Source organism: Tetrao urogallus (genome assembly GCF_951394365.1).
Source record: "Tetrao urogallus genome assembly, chromosome: 8".
NCBI classification, from domain to species: domain Eukaryota; kingdom Metazoa; phylum Chordata; class Aves; order Galliformes; family Phasianidae; genus Tetrao; species Tetrao urogallus.
In genome coordinates this window covers 18,705,748-18,732,231 of record NC_136821.1, presented here as the reverse complement: position 1 = coordinate 18,732,231, position 26,484 = coordinate 18,705,748, and the positions used below count along the sequence as shown (strand labels likewise).

The following is a 26,484-nucleotide window of genomic DNA, read 5'->3' as shown; positions in this document are numbered from 1 at the left end:
TGCATTAACTAAATGGCTTAGGAAAGAGAGGAGGGAAATTGCACCAAGCTAATTTAATTCTAGGGCTGATTGTCCTCTGTCTCATGTAGTACATGGAAATGCTTATTATATTTTGCCACTTTTTCAAATATTTTAAAATGATATAAGGTAAGGCCTCATTTTGATAAGATGCCTGTTAAGTGCACACTCTTCCTTTTTTTCTAGACCTACTGCTAGACTTGAAAGACTATTTATCCATACGTTTGATATAATCTTAGGCACAAACAACTTCCTCTGCTTTTTAGGCACAGATGATATAATGAAGATAAGACTACTACCAGCCTCTCATTACTCAGTTCAACCCTGGCACAAGTATTATTTGATATTATCCATTGAAATCACCTAAAATATAGGATCTTTACAACATGGTTCAAAATCCTACTTGCACTGGTATAACCACCCTTTCCACAGTACAAAGTACAGTAGTTATCTCCTCTTTGCCACATAAGTTTTCATGTCCATTAATTTTCTTTGCAAAATTTCAAATTACTTCTATCTGATAAGATAGTATTGGTATGATGTAATACTTCTTACAAGATAGCATGATTTGAAATATTTATGGGTCTATTTTACTTTAAAAAGCTGAGGTCTAGTGGTGTTTGACAATCTCTGTAATATTTTGCCAAAACAGACACACCTAAGTAATGCAGCAGATGGAATAGGCTAAAAGTGCCAATTCCCAAATTACTAACTTTGCGAGGCCACATTTCCTACGTAATTTAGACCCTTCTGTTGGAGATTTCAGAATATATTTCTAGACAGATGACACGTTAACAGAATTGTTTCATGGTTCAGTGTCTTCTCAGCATGATTTATCTCTATCTGTAGGCACTGGAGGTCCCTTTTCAGAAGATTTATGATTTAGATCCAAGAATTCATTTTGATGAGGGATAATGTGTGTATCATTGCAAAACAACATTAACATTTGCTGTAAGATGATGTCTGGTTTCTCATCAGCAGTTTTAAGAATAAGACTTATGCATGTGGTATCACAAATGCTTCTAAAACAGTGCATATAATATAATATAATATATTATAAAATATTATATATAAATATGAAATATTATATATTTCATACAATAGAATGAATGAGAAAGGTTCCTAAAATTCTAAATTTCTAAAATTTACGTTAGTCAATAAGTACCCCTTTTTCTTTCAAATTCACCTTATGCAAACAAAATTTAGGTCTGAAAGACTAGTGTCTAATGAAATTTCTTACTTAAAATTTAACTGATGTCTTTTCTTCATTCCATTTCTGCTATCGGATACTTATTTCAGACATTGTACTCTCTGTAGGAACAAGAAATAGGAAAATCCTCAAGCATCCAGCCAACAGCTCAGGCCATAACATCAAAGATATGAAGCTGAAACTTCAGATCTGAAAATACTGCTTTGCTTTTTTTAAAAACAAACAAACAAACAAACAAACAAAAAAAAACAAAACAAGTGCTCATCATTCAGTGTCTCCTACAATGAAGTAATGGTCAGATTTTCAGGGAAGTGGAGCATGTGGGGAAACCTGTGTTTCATGCCTGAATTGAGATACCGAGTGTTAACCTGCCCTACGAAGTGCAAGTCTACTTTTTCTTTTTGTATAAATTAAATCTGTAATATTTTCTTAAGGTGGACACAATGAAAAGAAACTTTTTTATTGTTCTGTTCAAATAGATTATAGATTTCCAGTAGTTGCAAGACAGAGTTCTAGACACGAGAAACAGTGTATGTGTGTTTCTCATCTGGGACAAGAATCAATGCTGTCAGGTCATCAGTGCACTTCTGTTACCCTCTTCAAACTGCACACACAATTAGTAGTTCCATCTTAACATACACTAAAAAATGAAGGACATGCAGCCATTCTTCCAGCAATGCTCTATGAAATATCCGCAGGCATGCTCCTTTGCAGACCTTATCGTTCCATGGTCCTTGTCCATCCATAGCTCAAGTTATAGAACTGAGACATGAACCGGTGTTAGCTGGATATGATAAGTTAAACAAATATCTTAAGTCTTAGAATAAAGATTTAATTCCTGAACAGGGTTCCCTGAGGATTGAAATTTTAGCTATGCTTTGTTGAGTATTTCCGTTCCTAAAGCAGTGTCACTCTGACCTTTGCTTCTATGGGTCTAACAGCTGTACAGAAAAGAGAATTGTAATTTGTTACTTAGTGGAAGAACATTTAGGCTTTGTAACTAGTACCACCTGAATTTAATGCATTATTTGCTTCTCATTTAGAGAGTGCAAAAAGTGTAATGGTTGACTACTGTTTTCTTCCGGTTTCCTCGCTCAAAGTAGGTTAAAAAAAAAAAAAAACAAACTATAAAAGCCTAATTCTGTATTATCTGCTAACATGAACTGAGAAGGTGTCTCCAAAGATCTTGGGGGTATACAAATTCTGAGACAGTACAAATTCATTAATTTACTGGTTGGTTTAAGCCCTATAAAGTCAAAGACTTGCAGACTTCAGTGTAATTCATTTAAATAAAGATCTAGCTCTATAACACCAGAAGCTGGCACTCAATGCCAAGGCTAGCGGCACAACTACTGGCTGTCTCCAGAAAAAAAGCAAACAACTAGAATTGACAGAAACTTAATTACTATGGTTCCCTATTTGGGTGTGGGACAATTCTCTGGAAACATGCATACAGATTTCTGTATCTAGCCTATTAAAAGTTGTAAACAATTACAAATTTTTCTGCTGATGCAAAGAAATAATCAGCATAAAAATTAGACAAGTTTAGCATGCAGAAGTTAACAGAAACATATGGATCTACTGTAATCAAGAATGTAAAGGAACGAAGAAACAGTTTCAGATAACTCTGCCTGAGTAACGCCCAAGTATCATTTACTGTGAATGGCAATGTCACCTCTTCTCCAAAGTCAAATTAGTCTAATCATTTTTAAAAAAAAGTGGGAGAATACATACAGAAATCAGATATATGCAGTAGGTCAATAGCACGTGACATTTATTGCTCATTATTCTCAGTAGATTTTTATGATTCCAGATAAATTGGAACTTGACTGTAGGGTACCACAGTCACAGCATAACTGCGCAGCATGCTGTGTTGTCATTTTGTTTTAGTGTATTTAGTACATTAGTACATTGAACAATAGCTGAAACCTGATTTGCTGATTTCACATCAAACCGCAAGAAACCACAGCTGAAAGAGGAGCAGTTATGAGCTAATTAAATTGTATGTCTCTGTCAGAAACTAGAGTATGAGCATATATATAAGACTGGAGTTCTATGAGGTCATATCACTTCCTAACCCAGATATTGAAATTACAACCATAATCCCAGAATTCAAACTGTGCACCTTAACATTCAGCACCACTGAACTCCAACATCAACACGGCTTGAATGGCAAATTACAGTTGTGACATAACTTCAGAAACTGATAGGCTCCTGCTAGTGGCCATACTCCAAGTGAAAGTAAAGCCGAGCTGAACCAGTTCTCCATTCTCACTGTACCCAAGAGGAGCAGTAAGCTCCAAACTTCACTTGAAAGCAGTGTTATCACCACTCATGAATGTCTGATAATCAGATGAGCCAGCCCTTCCCCCATGTCAGTAGATATGCAGACTTTAGATTTAAACCTTTGCTGGAGCAGAGCTTATTGTAGGGCGAGTTCTGACAGGCACCTCCTGGAGCATGAGGAGGCAGGGACTACTGATTACTACTCAGATGAAATCTGTTCAGGTTGTACAAACATTCTGCAACTCACTTACCCCACCATAATCTAAGCTATTTGATTGCAGGGATCAGCAGAGCAATTTTAAGATATCCTAGGCACAGAACAAATGGCTCTGAAGGTTCAACAACTGCTTGTCCCGCTTAAGAAACTTACTGAGTTCAGAGTCTAACTGCAGTGTCACTGAATCAAAAAACTAGAGCTGAGCATTTTGGATCACAGAATCATTAAAGTTGGAAAAGACCTCTAAGATTCCCATGTCCAACCATCATCCCACCTTCATCATTCCTGCTGACCACATCCCTCAGTGCCACATCTCCATGGTTCTGGAGCACCTCCAGGGACAGTGATCCCACCACCTCCCTGGGCAGCCTGTGCCACTGCATTATCACTCTTTCTGAGAAGAATTTTTTCCTAATATCCAATCTGAGTGTCCCTGGCACAACTTAAAGTCATCATCTCTTGTCCTTCTTAACTGGGGGACTTTCATGCAGGTAACAGCTGAAGTGTCCCCTGTGTCAGAGGCAGAGAGGTTGGTATCTAGATGTTTGCTTGTTAGAAGCCAAAGAAAAATGTAGATTGGGTCTTTAGGAATTTGAAGCTCTCGTTAGCTCCTCTTGGCACAGCAATCATCAGCAGGATTGGGTTCTCCAGCTCTGGCCACTGCAGAGGTTTGGTTGTTGATAGTGGTTTATCAGTAGGGGTCCTGCGTGGAGCCAGCAGCTGGACAGAGTAATCCCTACAGGTCCTACCCAACTCGGGATATTCTATGATTTTCTGTCTAATGCAGCACTAGCAGAAGTCAGAGCAGATCAGCCTTACCGACAGTGATTGTTGTGCTATGTACAAATTCTTACGGATGTCATTTAACAATGGAATGAGAGTCTCCTTTCTGCAGTGAAAGGCATCAAAGTTATATTTTAGGTTAATGCTGCAGGATTCCCTTTTTTCTTTGAGCATCTTTTAAGGCTCACTAGTGTGTGTTTGTAGCTTTTTTCCTCAGCTGCTTCTTTGGTACTCAGCACCCTGAATGAGTTTGCAGAGGCTCTTTTGAGATTCCCCAGTTCTTCAGGGCCACCCTCATTTGTGCTATTTAAACCTTGATCCAGAAAGCCAGGAAGGAAGGCATGAAGGAGCTCAGTGAGGCTGTTCACACTCACTTTTGATCTGTTGGATCAAAATTATGATGCAGGAAAGGTCTTGGGCAAGAAGTCGAGAGGCAAGGACTTATAGTTGGCAAAATAAACAAACAAACAAGAAAAAAACAGCATGGTTTCTTCTCTTTTGTTTGGATCTCACAATGACACTTATTCACGTGGGGAGAGGAAATTGGGATCAGATGACCCCTTCCTATTTTAAGGCTGCCAAGGTTTATCAAAGAACTAGAGAGTAGCACACAAAAATGAAAGGATGGAATTCTTCAAATAAAATAGAGCTAAACTATGGACTTCCTTGCTACTGTATGTTATAGCAGATAGAAATTTGTATTGAATAGGTTCAGAGATGAGAAACCTACTCCAGGTTGATGAAATCATCAATAGGATAACATTTGCATGTACAGCTTCAGACACAGACATTATGAAAGCAGAAAATGAAAAGATGCCAGGTCCCCAAGCTTAGATGATTTTGGGTTGAACAATTTTGATAGCTGCAATGTAATAGACTACTTCTAAACTATCAAATCACAATGAGGGAGGAATGTACCTTTTGGTTGTATTTACTCAAACAACTACCAGGAGGGAAGCTCTATTCCCCACACTCTAGGACCTTATGCCATGTGGCATTTACTGCAGTCTTATCTCAACTAATATGAATATACAGTTAACAGTCGTAAAGTATAGCAGTAGCTCATGAAACACAGAGCACAGTCACAAAAGTCATTATCAAACACTATTCTACAATTCTATTTAGTAAATTTACCCATTATTTATTTCATCAAAATAGACATTTTTATCTTGGTTTTGCTAAATCATACAGAAATGCAACAGCAAATAGGGAAAGAGAAAAACTATGCACAGAAATCAAAGCCTCCACATGACTTACTCTTTGTATCATCCTATTGCCTGCTATTAGTGTATACCGTTGATATCACTTCTGTCCTCTCAAACTGTTTTGAGCACTGATAAAATTTATAGATATTGCTTCAGTATGCTGAAGCCTCTCTTGCTTCCCTAATTGCCAGGATCTGTTTTACGCTTGTGCAAAGGCAACAAGATGAACTGCTGCTTCAGTATGAATAATTTTGCAAAGAGTGGTGGCAGTTCACGTCTGGGCTGGGGAGAAGGAGATAACTATATGATGCAGAACCTAGCACAACTGCATTTGCATATAAATAGACTTAATCAGAAATGGAAATTGCAATCAGAAGAAATTGTAAAAGCCTATGATAAGTGAGCAGATAAGAAAAGGTCAAACTCTTGTATAGCTGAATGTTTTAAATTGTTATCAGCCAGTGGTGATTCCTTTTTTATGAACCAAATGTTGAAAAGACAAATATACACCATTCTGTAATCAATGCCGTACAAGTTCTGGATATATTTCTCATATTATTACAACTGTTCTGCTGTTAAACCCTATTTTACACTGTCAGTCTCAACAGATTCAAGAAGCATCAATGAAATGAAAACAAAATGAAACCAAAAATAGTCAGCATGAAGTAATACAGTTAATTCCACAGTTAAGTAGAAGTAATTTCTATTTCCTTTTCATTTCCAAATGCAAAGCTCTGGATTGACATATCTTAACATCCTCGAGTAAATGAAAAACTAAATGACAACTATTGTTTACTGAAACTGTACCATAACACTGTCAAAATTGTCTATTTTTTCTTCCACAGTAAAAGTGGCCTAGGACTACAGGAATAACATCGGAAAATGTTATTTAACAGTTTCAAATGTTGGCTTCTTCCTTTTTTGAAACAAAGGGTTTTTGTCAATAGTAGCTAAGAAAAAATACATTTAAATGGAGGTATCCAGATATTACATGATTTTACATTCAAGATGAGAATAAAATAAATATGTAACAGTGTATCATTTCAAGGAGAATTTTCTTTTTTTTTTTTTTTTAAAGAAGCCAGGCTAAAAAGACAACAGTACACCTTTTTGACGTGTTTTGCTATAATAAATTCTTAGGATTTAAATCAAAAATGTTTACTTAATACTTCTTTCACATTTGACTAATGCTTCAGAACAAACTAGCGAGTGAAGAGAGCCATCTAGTGTCATACCTTGGAATTTTAAAAAGAGTTTTCACAGGATGCATGTCAAATAAAGGAGGGTCTCCATCTCCGAGTTCAATAGCTGTTATTCCCAAAGACCATACGTCACATCGAGCATCATATGAGTAGTCATATTGCTGTTCACAAGCAATGACCTATCAGAAAACAAAACAATGCATTAACATTATGCACAATTCAGGCGATCCTAGTGTGACACAAAAGTATTTTTTTTGAGTCATGTCTAAAATCCCGATTAGCTGTCAAATTCATATCCTTGGGTATATAACTCATAACTCAGTCGGTAAATATCCCACAAAATTTATCAGTAAATGACAACTTCTCTTTATTGTTGTTTTTTTAAATATTATTATTTTAAAAAAATCTGTTGCGGTTTTTTTTGTTTGTTTGTTTTTTTAAATTAAGCTCCATGGAATGCTTCATATATCTACACAAAGAACATTGCTTTATTAAATTCTGTTTTTGAACACACTTCCTACAACAACCATCGCGAAGGAAGGCACAGAATCCATTTGATGTTATTCTTATCAACTTCTATGACTACTCATGAGGAAAGACAGATTTGTACAGTTACTTTTTAGACAAGAATATTCCCATATTTATTTCTGCCTTTTTAAATAAATATATATTTTTAAATTTTAGTTAATCTCTACTAAGTTCAATAATTAAAAAAAAAAAACTTTAGCATACCATGTACCCTAAGACAAGCTGAAGTTAAGAGAAATCTTACTTTGGACATCAGCAGAGTTTTGAATCATAAACCCGACATACACTTCCAGTTACCTCATTGTTTGCATTCTAATCAAAAGCTAACTATTAGACACAAGCTGGAAACGTGACATTCATTAGACATGAGATTCAGAGTACTGTTTAAATTTAGATTTATCTTTGCAACAGTGAAAATGTCAGTTCATTGGCTTTTTATTCTGGCTCAAGTTTGTATTCTTAAATCTCAACAATTACACCAACTGCAGATCCCTGCATACTCCAATATCTACTTCTGTACTTTTTCCTCTAAGTTCTAATTATTGTTACTAATTTGTACTTAACCAGAAACTTCTGATAGCATTTCCCAGGGTTGCTGTTCCTGTAGGAGATTATTTACGTATTTCTTACCTCCAAGTAATACTATCAGTTTTACTTGCAAGCTTTGTGTTAAGGCTTCAGTTTAGGGCACTGCTTTGCAGAAGTGCCAACCTGCAAGTCAGCATCCTGGGTTGTCGCTGGCAGGCAGCCTGATGTAAGGAAACCTTTCCTGTAGAAGATCCTGATTTCAGTTCAACCTCTCAAATACATCTTTTTTCTCCAGAATCTCACCTCACAGACACGAACCTTGTTCTATTCAACAGGCGCATATGATCTAACTCTAACTCTGGAATTCATAACCCCATCATGTACTTTTTCAGAAAATAGAGGTGTTACACATATGACCTAGAATACTGCAGGAATGTATGTGATTTAAGAAGGCAGTCACTAGTTAATTCCTTTTTTTTTTTTTTTTTTTCCTCCCATCTAGAATGAAAACTCTAACATATTTCTTGGTTCTTTAAAGAATTCATTATAACCTGCTCTCATTCTAGAGATTCCTCATCTCTTGAAAAAGATGCAGTAGACAGATTCTATGCAACTCATACAGCTTTAAATCATCACTCTTATTTCAGAAGCCTATAGGATAATTACATTTAATTATACTGAATCTTAAAGAGAAGGAAAGAATTAAAATTTCTTGTAAAGGCATGTAAGTCAGTATGAAGAACCATCACCAGATGATTTGTTCTAAGGCCATACTGGGCATCAGCTGGTATTTCCCCCAGTGCAGTTTTCCTCAGAAGTTGTTTTTCCTTATTATGTTTGGATTTTTTAGATAGTTTCCAAAATATCTGTGTATTCATGCACGTTTTTTTTCCAATTAAAAACAAACAAATAAACATGCAAGTCATCTTCCAAGGCCATGACTCAGAGGAAGCTGGAAGTGGCTTATCTGTAGTAGACTAATACAACACGCTGTGGTCTCCTTCCTTCTTTATATAAGAAAAATATTTATCTGCTTGGTTGAAAGGCTGCTTAAAGCCCACCTCCTAACAGTGACTATTCCTAAAGTTGCCAGGTTCTCACCGTTGTGCTGAGCCTTTTGCAAATATTTGGCTATTTGTTCTCCAACTTTATGAAGCAGAGCAATATATTTTCACTTTCAAGGGAAGAAGCACCTGCTCAAGGTCACCCTGCATCAGCAGCAAAAGCAAAAGAACAGCTGAGCTTTCCCACATTTAAGACGCCATCACTTGTTACTCTAAGTACATCTAAATAGCTTCTAACTACAGACCAATGGCACAACTTGCTGGTGAAGGAATGGTATACCAGCACTATTGGTTAAAAACAAACAAAAAAAACCAAACTTTGAGCTTCTCTCAGCTTTACAATGTGTTACCTACCAAGCAAAGAGAGAGGAATGAACAAAGCATCTCTAGATGCACTATATTCCACCACTAACAGCTACAAATTTGGGAAATACAGCATATGGAACTACAATACTTGCACTCTTACCCATGGGAATTAAACGCTGTCAGTTTATTGTCAGTCCTCCATTCCTACATCAGAGCCTGAAGTGATTCTTTTAGAAAAATATTCCCCTTAATCTGCATTCTTTTCGTTTCCAAAAATTCAACAACAGACCTTATTACCAAGTATATTTTAGTAGTGAGATCAGCTTTAGAGAAAATGCACAAAATGAGCTGCTTTTCTGACATTGTGTATGTGGCATGTACATGACTGTAGTGACCGCTTTGGTTCGGAACAAACTTTAAATTTCAGTGCAACTTATTAGAATCTTACCATCTTATGCACCACTAATACAAGCACCTGTAAGTAGCACTAATTTTAATTTTCAAAGCAAGAATCTGACTACAGCTTTTTCCTTGATGATCAGTATTTATAGACAATTACCTTTATAATTTGGCTAGCAGACAACTCTGCCTCAAAATTTAAAGATATAACTCTCTCAGCCATAGTTTACAAGCTAAGTCCTTGGGAGTGCCCCAGTTCTGTCTTCCACTGAAAACCACAGGAACTCCCTGCAGAGCAAAAATCTCTGAAAGCTAGCTAAAAAAAATTCCCACTGATTCATCTTTTATTATGTTCCTGTCCCTACAGAGAAGTCAGAGATACTTATTTTTGGGAATATCTCCTCTTTTTAGTCAGAATTCTAGAGCTAAAACAGCCTCCCAGCTTCTAAAGCTTTACTGATTCCTGCTCTGCACAGTGGGACCTGAAGGCAGAGAGACCAGAAGAAATTATCTGAAACTGAAGAACCTGATACTTCTTTCTCAACCTTATGTAATGACATCACATCTGCACCTGTTTTGTATCCAGTAAAATCCCCCTATCCTGGTAAAAGTCGAAGAGAAAAGGCAGATTGCATCCCCTGATGTTTTGGAAAGATGTAGTTAATCTTGAGATTTGGCAGTGAATGTCATAGGAACAAGCGTCAAGTACTTCACTTCAGCATAGGCTGTTTACGCACATGCAGTAGACCAGGTTGCTAAGGAGACAGACGTTTTGTACCTTCTGTACTAGTAATTTCATCAGAGTTTCCCACCCAGTTATACTGCATTAGGGTGAAAAACACCTTATCGTCACACAGAAGAACAGGCAACACGACGGTATTCGTCAACACTATTTGTGTAGAGGGTCACAGTGGGACAGGGTGAGGTGGGGGCAGTTCACTGGTCTGGCAAAAACAGCACATAAATCGGCCACACTAACTGGAGGGCATTTAGAGAAGCCAGGGATTAGGCATTCTGTGCAATTTATAACTTTTACAGAAACATAACACTTCACAAAAGAACACGAGATGATTCACTCCCTGACAAAAAGATTTTGCACTCAAGGACATAATTCTACTCGCTTTGAAATCAATGCAAAGATTTCTCTGAGCTCCAGCAAGCATGTAAGTAGATTGCAGGTGGATATAAAAAAAAGGAAAACATAATACAGAGCACTATTATTTGTACACTGGATGTACTGCTTATAATCAGAAAGTAATATCTACATATGTTTAGCAGAAGGAATATACATCAAACCTTTCAAAGCTTACCTGGAATTATTAGAAGTGAACTTACTTCCATTTTGTCTCCATACAGACAATGCATGCATGAAGCGGCTGCAAGCACGCACACACAGTATAACTGACTGATAGTAACAGTACAGATCTGCTACCTGGAGACAATCACTACACAATTAGCACTGGTGATGACCCACCAGCAGAAAGGAGTCTTTAGTTGGAATGTTGAAGCTCCTGAAGAAAGGCAGTGCTGTACTCAGCTGCCGTAGCTAACTAAGCAGCTTACAAGGTGTGTGAGCACAATGCTGAAAGCAGAGCACAGCATATGAAAAATAAATGTGGAACAAAATTCTTACCCTTGATGCAAGGAGAACAAAACTGCTAACTATGCAAATGAAAATAAATCAACTGAACTTCTGTGCTCCATCTGACACTATTAATCTAATTTAATTCATATAGGTGGTAAATTCAAAATTAAATATTGATAGAAATCTTATGCATCAAGATAAAGAAGTCAACACAAAAAAACACTGAGGATACTGAATAATCCAGAGCAAAGTTAATGCATATATATTTAGGGTATATATAACATTTATTTATTGTACATGTGCACATTCACACAAATAAAATAAGCAAATTCATGTCTGAAATTGGTTATGTATTCCCCCACCTTTTTATTTTAATTTCTGTTCCTTATTTGTGATTATCATTCAAATATTTCTGTGATGCATCAGAAAATGATTATATTGTTAAAAATGTTTCCAAAATAAGAATTAATATTTTTAATCATTTGCATTACTAATTGTTTCAATTAACATTGATTCATTTAAATTAATTTTATATCAAGCAGCCATTCGTAATTTAACAGCTAAGGATTAAAAAACAAAGTGTTTTTATTTTTACCTCATCCCAGTGAAATATACCTGAGACCATAAGACTGCCCTAACAGAAGACTACATTCACAGGGAAAAGGAGTACCTCTTATTAGTCCTACAGATGCAGCATAGAAAAAAGACAAGCTTTTGAGCACGTTTTTCTTTATATCATGGATTCATCATGCCTTCAACACTACTTATGAGTAGTGTCATTGACACGTTTCATTACCAACCCACAGAACCTGGCAGTAAAGATACACAAGCTGCACAGATTTGGAAATGGTGTTGCACAAAGCAACAGAAAACAGAGGCAACTACAGGCCTATGGTAAATATACTTAGTGCACAAATCTCTGTGCAAGAAGCACAAAATTTTCACTTTTTTTTTTTTTAAACTACACAGAAGTTTCACAAGTCTTCCACATCTGCTTTTTGGTTGGAACAAATGCACACCTCCAGCCACTCTGGATTCCTTCACAAGATCATGGCTATGCTATCAAAGGTAACTGCCCAGGTACTGATCTTCCCTCTGGCTGCTCCCTGTTTCAAGCCCCTTCTGCCATTCCAGCCCCTGAGGAAGTCTGTAGGTCTCCCAGAGACAAAGGAGGCAGTGATGCATTCAGCCAGATCTCTCTCTGAAGAGAGAGTTCACCGGTGCTGTTCTGCTGCATTGTCCTCTTCTCATATGCCATTATCTTTAAAGAAACCTCTTTATAGTTCAGATTGTAGCTTTCTGAATTCTTCTATTGCTTTCCTTACAGGCTTTAAGCAGTTTCAGCATAACTCCTTGCTACCACAGCTCATTATATAAGTAGCCTGAAAATTAAGAAAGTGGTAAAAATAACTAAAGCAGAAACTGGCATTTATTTCTTTATTCACTTTCTTAAAATGTGTTCTCCAAAAGATAACTTTGTTTATATCATGCCAGTCAGCTCTAAGAAGGTGACATCTCAGGATCAGTCATTTCAGTTACATGTGGCCTTTCAGAGATCTAATTCTATCCTGCTTTCCCAATCACCTGCTATAACAGTTCCCTCCATTCTTTCATCCAGTCTTGCCCCAGCTATTTACAGCAATGGTTCCCACTTTTTATTTCCTCATCTGCTTTCACACATTTACAGTGTAGCAGTTTCTCTCTGTCATGGCCATAGTATTTACCGAATGTGCTACAGGACCACACTCAAAGCCAGTTCTGCATTTCAGAGAGATAGATTATATCCCCTAAATATAACTGTCTAACACATTGTGGTGTCTCATTATTTTAACCCCCTGAAAGCAGTGATGTTATTTCAAATTATGTCAAGTACACTATACGCTTATGCACTAACATAAACACAGTAAGGTTAAACTACAGGCATTGTCCAAATCACAATGTAACAAAAATCATGCATCCAATTATTCATGCTTTTTTTTTTTTTTTTTTTTTACCCACACTAAAAAAAAAAAATACATGGGATTTTCAAAAATTTCACAATTAATTCTGAGGCCAGATAAATGTAAAATTCTGCTGAAAAAGAAGAAATGTCCCCTACACCTATGTGGTTTCTTCCAGAGGAAGATTTTAAATATAATTTAATATTGATTTTTGAGTGGACATCTTTTTATGTTTTCCATCTTATTTCATTTATTACAATTCACAAGTTTAAAAAAAAAATCTGCAGTTACAGCTAGTTCAGTAGATCATAAGTTGTAAGAGAATAGTTATTACACCTTTTGGAATACAAGGAAATACTTACAAGATTTTCCTTATTAAAGAAAGAGAAGATTCACAGTTCATGAAGGTTTTTTTTTTTAAATCACAGAAATTACATGATGTACAACTATTTTTAAATGGCTTTCTAGCAGAAAAGTGCAGATATATACTATTGAAAACTTTCTGATTTATACTGAGCTGGGGATTCCTACAGTTCATTATAAATCAGCATGTAAAAAAGCTCCATGCTCTCCTACTGTTTTGCATCATATTTCAAAACGCAGTTCTTCAAAGGATCTACTATGTTATAATTTCACTCCTTTCAAATCATAATTATATATGCAGTTGTCATTTTCTAGCAGTTATCAGTAAAAATATAGCACTGTACACCTTGTGGCTTAAATTGCCTTCAGCATCTTTTCAATTCTTCCCGCGTTCAATTATCTATTTCCATTTTTGTTCCCCAACACACAGATTCTAACCGAGCTTATTTTAAGGGTCAGGGTTAGTTGCAAGAATCTAGCTGACTAGATCATGATAACTTCATTAAACAAAATGTGAACTGGTAAATAAAACTCAGAGTGCAGGCATAGGTTCACGCTTTTGTGATATTTCAATTACTTGGGAAAAAGAAAGCTTGCCATTTAGTTCTGGCTAGGTTTTGCCAGCTCTGCAATAGAGGCTGAAAACAAGACACATTAAGGTTAGGGGGTGAGAAAGTAAAGGCAGTTCTGTTCTAAGATTCCTAATCTGTTTCCTCTTGCATTCAACACAATTCATCTCAGCATAAAAGAAACAGTCTTCAGGTAACTTCAGGTATTTGGCAATAGGAAGCTTTAAACAACCTAAACAACCACAGTACTTAAGCAGTTCCACCTTATCTTTTTTGGTTTGACAGTTTTCTGTGTTCCAGCATCTGTATGGCTGTTTTTCTAACTGCAAGATAATCCTAATTAGGTTAAACAGCAATGACTGATTTTCAGGGAGTCTACTTCAAAGCTTCTCTACCCTTGCCAAGTTCTTCAGATGCTTCCACACAGCCTGGTTTGATTCTGCATTTTCATTTTCAGCAACTTTTTGGTTCATCCTGTGTTCTGCTCAAAAACAATTGCTCAAGGACGAATCTTTTTGATCTGTACTGTTACTGCTACTCAAACTTCACAATCATTAGGAAAAGAACAAGAAAAAAAAAAAAACAATGTCCCAGTCGTCTCAAAACTGTAAAGCTACTGATTTTTGTGCTGACCAGCAAAAATAGTGAGCTGAACCAGATACCTTAGGACACCCTCAAACCACAGATATTTTTCAGTGATCTTTCGCTATTTTAAGTACCGTTTTTATATAATCCCTGTATTACTCATCTTACAGTGTGATGCTTTTCCTCATTATACAGGCTGTTCCTTATCCAGGCTTAACTGCTGGTTCTTGTTTCCAGTGTATTTGTGTCCTGCCCATATCCTGTTATTCACTTGTATCTGAATACTTTCCTGCATTTTGCCAAGGAAAATATTGTCAGTTTTACTTCACATGGTTCATTTCTCCAAAACACTCCTGTAGTCCATTCCTTTAAGGAAGGCTTCTTCATCTTCCATCCCTATTCCCCCTTCTGATTACATCCATCTTTCTCACCTATACCTGAAACGGGGCTCCATGATAGCTTTATACAATCTGGGGCTTTTATGTTTCACGTGAAGATAGTAAGAAACCAATTAAAAAAAAAAAAAAAATATCCTTCCTATTTCTCTGAATAATAACATTCCCTTCCTGTTCTTTAAGGAATATTTGGATTTGACATAGAATTTATCGTGTATCAAAAATTTTGGCAGCAAGATTTTTTGAGACTGTTGGGTGCTTTTCTAGTTTTACTGATCTCAGCACAGTTTCATGTAGAAATCACTGTTTCTAAAACGCTGCTACTCAGGCAGTCTTTTTCAGTTTATTTCAGTCCTAAGCATTCATATTTCACATAAAAATTTGGCTGCATATTTTAAAAATACCAGAAAGGTTTCCCAAGATGTAGAGTAAATTGCATCGCACACGTCAAGGGAAATAGGTCATTCATACAGACACAAAGAAAGCAACTGTAGCGACTCAAGCATGTGTTACACAACAGCAAGTTTTAAAGCTATTTCAACAACAGCAGGATGGATACATAAGCATCTTGCAGCTGTTTTGCAGACTGGTACATCATGAAGCTTCATCAGTGTTTTTCACACAGGCATATCTGAGATAAGTGACTATGTTTATGATACTGGGTTAGTTATTTTGACAAATCTTTTCCAAACAGGAAATATGTCAAGCTAGACTTGATCCTTTTTCAATGATGCACATAATGCACACTGGTTACATCTATGCTGTTGTATTTTTTGAACAAATGTGTCTCAGTCTCTGTTTATTTCTTCGGGTTTTTACCTTGAGAATGAGTATTTTCAGGCAGGATGGTTTATAAATTTGGTATGATTTCTGACATTGATTGCAATTACTCAAGCAAAACAGCACTGTAAAAATCACCTCTAAAAATCCAAGTTCAAGAATATATTTCATAATATTCCTGTCACTCTGTAAAGAATGTTTTACAAAGGCTTCAGAACATCTGCAATGAAGGTGATTCCATAAATAATGCTTGCACAGTGGTTTCTAAGGTATCTTGTGTCTCTTTTGTGACGTAACTTGTTGTTATGGAGATGGTAAAATACCAACCATTTTTTTGTGAGAGTGTGGAAGATCAATTTTGGATCTGTTACAGCAGCTTCTTTTCCCTGCTCAGCTGTAATCAGCCATCCTTAGGAAACCACAGGATGTATAAGTAGTATAGTATATTTTAAAATAGACAGATGTTTGCACAACACTTAAAATTGTTTTGCACATGGAAACAAATTTACACACATGTAACAGATGGAAATTCCACCCAAAATTCCTCCAAATTCAAATATATCTAGAGGTATTTGCATCTCCAATGCAAATGAGACTATTATTATTTAGGTTTAAGAGCTTACAAAGAAACAACTCACTCCCTCTTCACTCCATTTCTGACTTCATAATCTTATAAAAAATGCATTATTTCTTACAGCAAGAAGGGCAAAAATTAATATTTTTAAACCTTAAAACCTTCAGTTAAACATCCAATTGACCTTAAATTTACAGAGAATACATTATCTGGAACCATTGCAGATTATTCTTCTGTATTTTTAACCTATGCCAGCCCATGAGTCCAAGTGTGCACATCCCCAGCCAATGAAAGAATTCTGTGAACTTCAGGATTTTGCCACTCAGAAACAGAGCTCTTGAACCATCTCCCATAGTTAAACAGCTATAACTATTGTTGCCTGTTTGGTTTTTTGTTTGTTTTAGACATAAACCTGGGGAAAGCAAATGAGTTTTATGTTTTCATTATTATTATCTATCATTGGTTGCATTTTAAATCTTTAAGTATTTGCTCACATTTTATTATATGTTACAGCTTGTATTACAGCTGGAAAGAATGATGAAAATGGGAATGGTGAAAATGGGAAAAGAAACAAACAAGGAAAGAATGCTCACCTGCGTCCAAAGATCTAGATTCACAGGAAAGACCCCACAGAGAGGGATCTCCAGAAAGAGATCCTTCCCCAGTGGCAGTCAGCCCTTAAATTGGGTCTAGCAGGGAGGGAGCGAGGCTTCACCCCTTCCAGTAACACAGCTGAATTGCTTTTACCTGTGCTCCCAAGGTTGACTCAGTTCTTTCCTCAGGTGACCAACCAGTGGCTCAAACCATGACCCAACACTAGCTGAGTCCCATACTAGTTCCCATACGTTAGAATATACATCAACTGCTCTTTTCACTCTGACATCTCCTCCTCTTTATTGACATATATACCTACTTCCATAGTATTTTAAAAAGTGAGTAGTAGCATGGATTACAATAGACAGACTATAAATGAACCCTTTTGTTCTTTCCTGTAAACACTTCTTTTCAGTATTTACCTTCATGCTGTGTCTGATCTCATGTTATCAACATGTTTGAGATTATTTTGAGCTATGCAATGCTATAGCTTATTAGTGCTTCCAAAACACCTTTTTACAATTTTTTTGGCCCAACTACTTGACAAGACAGCCTGTAATTAAGGTTACAGGACACACAGCTGAGTCAAGGTTTTCACAGTCTTAAATCAAGATAGTAATGTGGGAACTCCTCCTTCTTCCACCCTGTATTGAAATGCTCAGACAAGCGCACACACAAAAAAATACTTCCTTGCAGCACAGTCTACAGAACATTCTGACTGTCTGATATAACATCCTAATAGAGAAGCAGAAGTAAATTTTTGAAAGTACATTAAGATCCTCAAAAGATAGACAAGCCTATTTCAATAGAGTGGACATGAAGTCCTTGTTAAATTTACCTATGCTATAAATATTGGTGCTGTTTGGGCCAGTAATAGATCAGGATGAGCATTACGAGTTGTGTCTCTTGCTAGCACACAGAAATAGGGTATTAACTATCATTTTTTTAAAGGACCTTTCCTACATTTAGTGAATCCATCTTCATAATAGAGCAAACGGATCAACAAAACAGATCAACTAGCCAACTGCAGAAAAACTGCATGCATTTCCTCAGACCAGAAATTTGCGTATAATGTAGCAGAAATCACAAACATGCACAAAATCGTATTCACACTGTGTAAGAACATGCAGGGCCAGATTAACTTCAAAAACTTTAGTCCAAGAGAGGATTGGTCCCCATATGTGTGAAATCTCAGGAGACTGCAGAATTGCAGATTTCAGTTTCCCCAGCCCAAGCTCTCAGCTGTAGATTCCTATCTACCTATATCTATAGTGTATACTCAACTATTTTATGAAGGGTTCCTTAAGTGTCCCATACTGGTACTTTTCACCTAAAAAGCATTTCTATAGAATTACATAGTGCTTAAATGTGTCTGATTGGGAAGTCATAAAATCTTCAAGACAACTGCATATTCAGTGGATATTAAGAGGTATAATCAATGGATATTAAGATGTTATAATCACAAAAAAAGAACAAGAGAGTTAAGCAAAGTAGACTAAGATAATAAGAGAATAAATGGAAGGCTTACCCATATGCTAGGCTCACCTACAAAAAACACCAGAAGAAGGGATCTCCAGATAGGATCCTTCCCCTCTGATAGCCAGCTCTTAAATAGGTCTAGGAGGGGTGGAGCTTGGCTCCACCCCTTCCGGCAGCACAGGTGAATTGCCTTCACCTGTGCTCCTCTGGCTGACTCATGGCTCACCTCAGGTGATCAATCAGAGGTTTAGGCCGTGACTCAGCAGTTCCCATACAACAACCCTTAATTACTTGGAGATCATCTGTATTTTTATGGAAACATTACATAGACAAAAATAGTGAATATTAATACTGATCAAAGAATCCAGTTTGTATATTCTAGTAGTAGTACATTCACTGACAGAGGCCATAGATGTGGAGAAAAGTAGAAATATGGTCCTTAGATGAAAAGATATTTCTTGATTAAAGTGCCAACAGATCACACATTACAATGAAGGGAGACAATATAGGATTCAAAAAACATTTGCCTACCTCAGGAGCCATCCAAAAGGGTGTTCCCACTGAGGTGTTTCTACGTAGCCGTGTGCTGGTGAGCTGGGCTGAAACACCTGCAACAAAACAGAAACAAATTTGGCTTCAAATTCATTAAATCAAGTCAATCAGTTTATTTGAAGTATGTAAGAAACAAACCTCTAAGACTGAGATCACAGCTACAGGCTAAAGTGCAGTGTTATTACTGAATTCTTTGATTAATTTCATTTTTCCACAACTCATCCTAGACAGACCACAGCTTGCTGTTTTCTTTCTGGATTGCTACGAGATTTTTTTTTTAATTATCTCAGTCTGAAGCATTTTCATTCAAATTAAAAAATTTAATCAGCTCTTAATATCACAGATACCTCCTTCTGCTGTTTTTCATGAGTATATTCTGGAACATTCCAAATTCCCATCTGAATTTAAAACCTATTTTCCAGAAATGTTGTCCAAGCCTAGCTGAAATTTATTCCCTGAATGCTGCTGGGAGAAGTTCCTTCTCAAAAAAACATTTATGCACTTATTTAAAACAAATCTTTTCCTTTGAAAAATATGGAAGCTTAAGTTCACATTGTAGCTTATATTTAGGAATTAAGCAAGTGCTTAAAACAAAGCCTGTGCTTCATTGGTTTTCTGACTGAGGCTAGGCTAGTGAAGCACAGCAGAAAAAAGGAAGGAAGGAACTAGAACAAAATGAAACAATATTAACAAATCAAAATGAAGTTTCAAATCATTTTGTGTGCTCTTGTCAACTGTGCTCCTGTAGAACTCAGGAGCATTCAAATAAGCTGAACAAATGCAATATTGACAAAAATATTTCATGCCATCATTGTTGGGAAAAAAGAAAATAAAAGAAAACATGATCTACTCCCACAGTACCACCCACAAAGAAAAACAGGTAGAAACACACCATAACATAATAGATTTGTGCCTGATTTCAGTGAGTAAGAAATTCAGACTCAAAATCAGTCATCTGTAAATTAAGCAATTAGATTGCTGTACCGAAGATTCAATTCTGTACTTATTTTTCATTTCAGTGTGATCGCAAATCTTGATTTGGTGGGTAACACTGCAAAACAGCCAATGACTGGAGTCTACAAGCCTCTGTGCATTTAACTGTTTTCTCTTAAGCTGGCCTAACTTGTAGCTGCCATCTATGGACATTCCAAAACAGCATGGAACATCAAAAAGCTGAGACAGGGAGAAAGGGGGAAAGAGGGAAGATGGTGAAAAAGAGAGAAAGAACATGAGTGAGTGATGAGTTCAAGCATGTCATGCTGTTGAGTGAAGTTGAAAGAAAAAAGAACAAGTTGAAAAGTCACGCAATAAAAGCAAACAAATAACTCTGTGCAATCCTCTCAGTGTGTTAATATCCATACATACTGCCTTGAGTATGAATTCACTTTCTCTTCCCCCTATATAATGGATAGAACTTGCTAACGAGGTAATCTCTGAGTATTTCCTTTTATCTCCATTGATTTGGATTCTAGACCCTCATTTAGTATGCACAATTCAATACTAAATCTAGGATTATTATTTCCTTTCCTATTTTCTTCACTCCTTATCACACAACAAATCTCCTTAACATTCCTTCAAAATGGGAGAGGATTATTAGTTCCAGGGATTAGCCTAAAAATATCAAATGCATCCACTGTTTTTGTGCTCTTAATCTGAGATCTTTCAGTTTTCAGGCACTCCATCTGACTAAAGTAGAGCTGTAACGTTCTCAGCTGCAGCTCAAACTCAGCCCTTCTACAAGGTAGTACAAAATGTTTCAGACTGGATATAAGGAAAATGAGGAACACAGAATGGCCATTTCTAAAAAGCTTGATGTAAGTGCCAACAAAGAGAAACCCTAGCAGAAGCAAGAACAGGCTCCAGTTTGATGTCCTTCAGCTGTCTGAATAGCAAAACTCTTCTATTCCTGAACTCTGCATTTTTCACTAAACATCTTTCCTGCAACTAAACACCTCCTGCAACAAACGGGACAATTCTACAGACAACAGTTGCAGCTGCAACTCAGTCCTAATTTGATCCTAAGTCCTTTCTATTACTAAAGCAGTGGGCTAGTGAGAGAAAGAGCAATTCAATGAAACCTTAGTGCATAATACTTTATCAGACAGAAAGCACATGTCGATATTTCCTAGTGGTTAAGTACTAGGAAAAACGCGAGCGTTTGCTCATGTCTTTTTCTGAGGTACATCTGTTATAATTTGCTACTGTTATTGGTGAATCTTAAATGTTAAGAAATAAAAAAGCCCCAACAACATGGAAAGAGATGAGATGCCAGAAATCTTGGGATTCTCAGTTTTCCTGAACATGCCACTTAGATTTGTATACCACAGATATGCCTTTGGACTCAGGAGCTCCAAGCTGATCTTCAGCAGCAGCTAATGCCATTGACATGTATGATAAGAGGTGTCAGAGAAGGAAGCCAATATTTCCCAGAAGGGCGCAGTTGCAAGCAACGACCACACTCATAGAGAAATTACTTGTCTCCCTCATACTAGCTCAGGGACTTGCTGCAAATTTTGCTTCGGGCCATGTTTCTCCCAGCACTATTTTAATTACTACCTCTACTGTTCAACATAATGAATTTCTGTCCCTAGAAGGTACTGAGAAGTTTGTTACTTTCTTGGTTCCAACTTATTTTATAATCTCCAACGCAATCATTTTTAATGTCAAATTTGTAATGCTGATGATGTCATGGTATTACATTTATTTTTCAGTATATGAATTTCATTTTTTTAATCATTACTATTTGCAAGATTTTTGGCATATCATCGTATGCTACTCTCAGTTTGTGAACATTTTTCTTTATCTTCATGCACTACTAGACATACATCTGTTATCCAAGCAATACTATTCTCAATGGTGATTACTTTATGCATTTTATGATTAACTAATGAATCGCATATTACCAATAATTCATTTCCATTGTATACATATCTGTCAGACTACATACAGCACTGTGTTGTTTTTCTGAGTGGATATGTATAAGAAGAAAAATGCTGAACTGAATTAAATTTTATTGACAAGGCCCTTTCTCTTTTCCTCTCCCTACCCATCTATTTCTTACAATATTTCCAGACTGGCCATGTTTGTATACAACAGCAATAATAACATATTAAATGGATATTGGGTTTTGGACACATGGGACCGTTTTACCTTCTGCTCAGAGGGAACAAAATGCTAGAGGCTAGCAAATGTAATTTCAAAGAGAAGGATGTTTTCTTTTCATATGCAAAAGACACAGAATTTAAATTTAATTTAGGACAATTACTGTGAAACTGACATTTTTCGCAAAATGCAAAAAAAAGATTTGTAAATGACACCTTCAAAAATACTTTAAACAATAAATTATTATGATTGCTCTTTTAAGTTAAAAATGTATTACTGATTTTTTGGATACCATTTTCATTCTTGGTGTATCAAGTTACTTCCGCATTTTTCCTCCTTAAAATAATCTTGATAATTGTCCCGAAAGTCTCTCACTATAGCATTCTGCCTTCCCAGTGGAAAGTAAACAGATGCCTTTGGCTAGACTGCATGTATTAGAAAAACAAATGGGAAGTGGTCATTACCAAAGTCAACGAGCTTGACTCCACCTTCTGTTGTCAGAAGAATGTTGTTCCCTTTGACATCTCGATGAATGATCCGGTTATTGTGTAAATGCTGAAGGCCCTATATGCCAGCAGTAACAAAAATAAGTTTACTCCCTTATTTAGAAACAATTACCACCCTACTATTAGGGAATGTAATGAAGACAATCTGCACATAGTCTATAGAAACATCTGTCCACCAGATTACATGCTTGATACAACTCCTGCTGCAGTAATAGCCCAGAAAATATTGTCAACATTATCATTCTTCATAAATGGAAAATACATGCATGAGATGAACAAACTGCACCCTCTGCTGTCATTACAAGCCCAGTGAACAACCTTACCAAGAGAGCACCATATAAGATGTATGAGATCATAGCTTCATCCAATTGTTGGCCACAATTCAGCAAACCTTTGACAAGTTCTGTGACAGACCCTCCATTGCACAGCTGTGAAGTGGGAAGACACAAAGGGGGGAAAAAGCAAGACATGCCCTCAGTTACTCAACACGCTTTTTTAGGCTGTGAATAACTACTGCATAAAACTGTATGACAACACAAGTTCAGGGAACAACCAGATTTTTACTTTTCTATTATCCATAAATTTATCCATGTAAGGAAAATGTAATTTTTTTAAACGTCAAAAGTCTTTAAAGTCTGGAAAATGTGCACCAAAAGCAACTGACAAGAGCATACTTGGTAAGGTCTATATAGACCTAGCTCTTCCAAATTCTACATTCAATTTTGTTATATAGAGTATTTCACAATTTTACCACATAAAATTTTGTTATATGCAATACCACATATAACCTGTCTGATGTCCTACATTTGAAAAACAAACGAAAAAAAAAAAAAACCACATGGAAATCCAAGCTCAAATTCAAATTCGATACAAAGCCAGTAGGCATACAGTAAAAAGCAACAGCAAAACAAAGATGCTAAATCTTTGCTTTATCAATAGTTAATGGAATTTAATATGAAATGTCAAAGAACATTCATTCAAGCTACCTAATTCTACCATAAACAGAAGTTAAACGCGTTGTTGAGATTCTATGACTTAAAGGGGAAGATTTTCCATTCTGATTCAAGTCATCATTCAAGAATAGGGAATAAAATTTCTAAAATGAACTGTAATTAAAAAGCAAATGCTAACCTTCTCAGCCTACTTATAACACAGCAAAATGAATGTCATTATACTGAACATCAGCCTGTGTAAAGCTCTGCATCTATTAAGCCTGGAAATTGTTTAGAAATCCTCACTCATCTTGCAAAAAATCTTTTGCAATCAGTTAGCTGGCAACAAGACTACCATGCGTCATTTTACATTTTTCACTGCAATACCAATTGCCACTGAAGAATTAATAGTAGGCATTTCTGTTGCTACTTTCTAGAACAACTAACTTTTAGTTTTATATTACATTCTCTCTGCTCATTTTGCAACAGGCAACATGTTTCTTAATTTTTTACCACGTTACTTCTACATTGTTTTACATTTCCCTTGAGTGCTTGACCTCTCAAAAAATTTGAACGTTATTTTCTCCAACAAGAAAAATCAAGCCGTTTTTAAGCATAACATTTTTACCAACAAGATACAGTGGTTTTTGAGGCAGAATGTGGCAACTTGAATAGAAATAAAATGTAAGGACTTTCCCTTTTTAACAAATTTTTGTGAGATTTTCAACAGTACATGACATATCATCTATCACCAGTCTTTTGATAAATGGCCCCTATCAGAAAATCATGAAAGCTGGTGACTCTCCTAGCAATAGAAAACAGAGACCCACCACATTCACTAGTTAAGATGTAATATTATCAATATGTATTTTACCTCAAGTACTAGCCAGAGCTGTCCTCCCACATATTGATCTGCTTTGTAGAACATCCCATAAAATCTAACAACATTTGGATGATTGGGAAGAAACTGCAAAATATTATATTCTGCTTCAATTTCTTCATCTACATCCTAAATACAAACATACAGAACATATAAACACAGTAAGCCTGTGTAAAGCAAGAATAAAATCTTATGGATAAAAAAAGCTATTTTTAAGCAGTTTGTACTTTCAAATAGTTTTTTAAACCAATGTTTTTTTTAAAATGGTTTTCTTCCAGTGCTGCTGAAAGTACTCTTCACTATTTTTTCTTTTCCTGTTTGTGGTCCAAACAGGACAACAGATGGGATCGAATAATTTCACAAAACTTCTAAGTGGAATGTTGTAAAAATAAAAACATTAAGACAGACTATACTAGAAACTATTGAAAAGAGAAATATCAACATTCATTAAATAAGCAAATGTTACTAAGCATTTGTTAATATAACAGTTTGTGACAATTAAAAAAAAATTTTGAATATCAGCTCATAGGCCAAAATTCAGAACAATATCTAAGCAGTAAATTTCCTTGCTTCTGCAGAGACTGTAACTACTAAAAATATTAAACATTCACGTGGAGGGTTGTTTTGGCTTATTTGTTTTTATCTATCTTGAGGCTATTGTCTGATTTACTACTTTTCCCAGAACTGCACAAGAGAAAAAGCAAGACAGGCTTCAGAAGTTGCAGATGATAGAAATGCAACCTTTCATAGTAAATATACTCGCTCAACTGTTACAACCAAACTCCAGCTTGATCCAATCTGTACAGTGGTCAGCTAACTCTTCCACTGAGAGCAAGGGCCTTGGCTCTCAAGGGAGGTCAGGGACTTAAATCCCACTAAAACTGGAGCAGAGAACCACTTCCAAGAATTTTGCCTGGGCTTTAATTATTGCCTTTTCTTTAATTATTGCTTATCAGTGTTAGACACTTACAGAAGACAATTGTAAAATACAATGAAGTTCACAGTATTTCTGCAATGGAAAAAGCAATCCTTTTAGGGAACATAGAATAAGAACATTTAAGATTAACAGTATCTTTTGTCTTCCTTCCTAAAACAGACCCCTAAGAGGAATGCCTTTGTGCTTTCCTATCACATGCATGCTCAAAGCACAGGTATCTGAATTTGTACCGGACGACTTATATAGATATAAAAATGAAACTTAGTAAATGCTATTTTCAAACAGCATGCAAGATGATGAAATTTTCAGCAGCACCTTTCAGGTTTCCTTCTGCCAATGCACTGTGCAAAAAAACATTTCCTCAGGATGCATTCAATATCTTATGTTTAACTTACATTTTAAATCTATTTAAAAATTCTTTTAAATTAGCAATGAAGTTTAATAATTTCACTTACACTAATAGGATCGAGAATCTTTACTGCTGCCAGACTCCCATCTTTCTTATTGGCAACCTTATAGACTTTACCATAAGTGCCTTTTCCAATAGTCTCTATAATTTCCCAGGTGTCTGTGGGATCAGCTAATGATTCTAGTCCGATCATACTGGAATTGTATTGAAATAATCCATACAATGGCTTCCTGAAAAAAAAAGCAGACAGACATACAATGGGAAGCCTTAAGTAACTGAACTAAAGCAGCTGTATTATGATAAAGAAATCAAATGTTGAGAAGAAACGCAGATGGAATGACAAATGAAAATCATGCAGAGAGATAAGATCAGTAGATAAAGAAAAGCAAAGAAAACACGTTAGACCATTTCTCTTTACTTACTTTGCTGCATGTATTAACTATCTGCTTTATACATTGCTGCATATGCTAAATAATTTTGAACCCATTTCGGAACTTTTGACAATATCTGATCTCTCTTTTTATTGCATGCACTTTTAATGGACATTTTATACAAC

At 36.1% G+C, this 26,484-nt stretch overlaps 1 protein-coding gene across 2 annotated transcripts in view; it reads right to left on the bottom strand.

Moving 5' to 3' along the window:
* The window catches only part of MYO3B (myosin IIIB), a gene marked incomplete at both ends in the record, with an annotated part of 164,107 nt that extends 137,986 nt beyond the window's left edge, over nucleotides 1-26,121 (bottom strand). For both annotated transcript variants that reach the window (XM_079539261.1, XM_079539262.1), the window contains 6 exons: nucleotides 6,955-7,100; nucleotides 19,142-19,218; nucleotides 22,729-22,828; nucleotides 23,094-23,198; nucleotides 24,577-24,711; nucleotides 25,975-26,121. In XM_079539261.1, the coding sequence (XP_079395387.1) occupies nucleotides 6,955-7,100; nucleotides 19,142-19,218; nucleotides 22,729-22,828; nucleotides 23,094-23,198; nucleotides 24,577-24,711; nucleotides 25,975-26,121 (710 nt within the window). The remainder of the gene's footprint in view (nucleotides 1-6,954; nucleotides 7,101-19,141; nucleotides 19,219-22,728; nucleotides 22,829-23,093; nucleotides 23,199-24,576; nucleotides 24,712-25,974) is intronic.
* Nucleotides 26,122-26,484: the final 363 nt, after the last annotated feature.